Here is a 1,353-nt window from a genome sequence, read left to right on the forward strand (position 1 = left end):
TTGTTCTGTCCGATGGCTGCACTCCCATGTACACGTCATGCAGAAGAGAGAACTTCACTCAGGAAAGAGGCAGAAATAGAGTTTCATGGAATACAGAAGAATAGAGTTAACTGCAAGACAAGACAAACTGTGCAGATCAGGTGCAGGGCAGTACCAGATAAATGTGTGCTTGACAAGTCCCCTCCATCTCCTAACCCCTTGCTTTCTTCCCACACTTGTCCCACCTTAAATCACCTAAATGCCCGGTTTTCCTGCCTTGGAAACTCCCTAAGCATCCCTTAAGAACACTTCTGCAGTCCAAAAATGCTTCTCCCCTGCATGGTGCGTCCCACACCCCCAGGCAGCATGAGATACAATAGCAGATAATTCACATGGCTGTCCAGAAATGCATCACGAGTGAGGGAAAAGCTGCACTCTTGCATGGGCAGTGGCATCCTTCAGGACCAGTGCCACAAGCTTGTTTCTAAGGCTGGAGGTGAAAGGGTTGAAGAATGGGTACAGGACAGTGCTCAGTAAAGCCACAGTTTTGCTGGTCTCCAAAGAAGCATGTTCTGAGGGCTGTGAACAGAGCACAAGGCAGCTTCCAAATGCAATGGCCGAGGCGATGAGATGGGAAGAACAAGTAGCAAAATCTTTCTTCCTCCCGGAAGGCACGTGTAGAATGCAGAAAAAGATGCAGACGTAAGATGACAGAGTTAAACACAATGAGCCCAGCACAGTAAACAGGGTCAAAACGGAGTCTGTTCTCCACAGCAAGCTGGTGTCAGAGCAGGACAGCTGGAATAAGGGGGAGTTGTCACAAGAAAAGTGCTGGATCTTGTTTGAAGCACAGAAAGTGAGCTTTGAGAGCAGTCCCAGGTGGGAACTCATGAATGTGAAGCCTGAGACCCAAGCAGCAACAAGCAGGAGGATGCAGAGCTGCTGCGCCATGATGGCAGCGCAGCGCAAGGGCTGGCAGATGGGAAGGTAACGGTCAAAGGACATGAGCACAAGGAGGATCGACTCCGTACAACCCGGGCAAAACAGAAACAGCACTGGGCAAAGCAGCCGCTTACAGAGATTGCTCTCCTGCCAGAGCTCACAATCACCAGCACTTTGATGCTTGTGCAGGGTGCAAACCAGATTTCCAGGAATGCCAGACTGCCAGAGAAAAAGTACACAGGGATTTGCAGGTTAGCCACACACACGAGGAAAATGATGGTTGTGTTCCCCACCGCTGTCGTCAGGTACATAAGCAGAAAGACCAGAGAGAGGAATAGCTGTAGCCTTTGATCAAGCCCTGAGAAACCCTCGAGAATGAATTCAGTAACGACAGTTTCCAGAGACAGTAGTTTCCAGAGAGTTTCTGATTGT

The 1,353-nt window shown here is 49.5% G+C and overlaps 1 protein-coding gene across 1 annotated transcript; it reads right to left on the reverse strand.

The window, feature by feature from the left end:
* Positions 1 to 334: 334 nt before the first annotated feature.
* On the reverse strand, positions 335 to 1,101 carry LOC104916570 (olfactory receptor 6C3-like). The gene has a single exon (XM_019611404.2). The coding sequence runs from the start codon at positions 982 to 984 to the stop codon at positions 391 to 393; it is 594 nt and encodes a 197-aa protein (XP_019466949.1). The 5' UTR covers positions 985 to 1,101; the 3' UTR covers positions 335 to 390.
* Between the last annotated feature and the right edge of the window lie 252 nt (positions 1,102 to 1,353).

Source organism: Meleagris gallopavo, unplaced genomic scaffold, assembly GCF_000146605.3.
Source record: "Meleagris gallopavo isolate NT-WF06-2002-E0010 breed Aviagen turkey brand Nicholas breeding stock unplaced genomic scaffold, Turkey_5.1 ChrUn_random_7180001922339, whole genome shotgun sequence".
Classification (NCBI taxonomy): domain Eukaryota; kingdom Metazoa; phylum Chordata; class Aves; order Galliformes; family Phasianidae; genus Meleagris; species Meleagris gallopavo.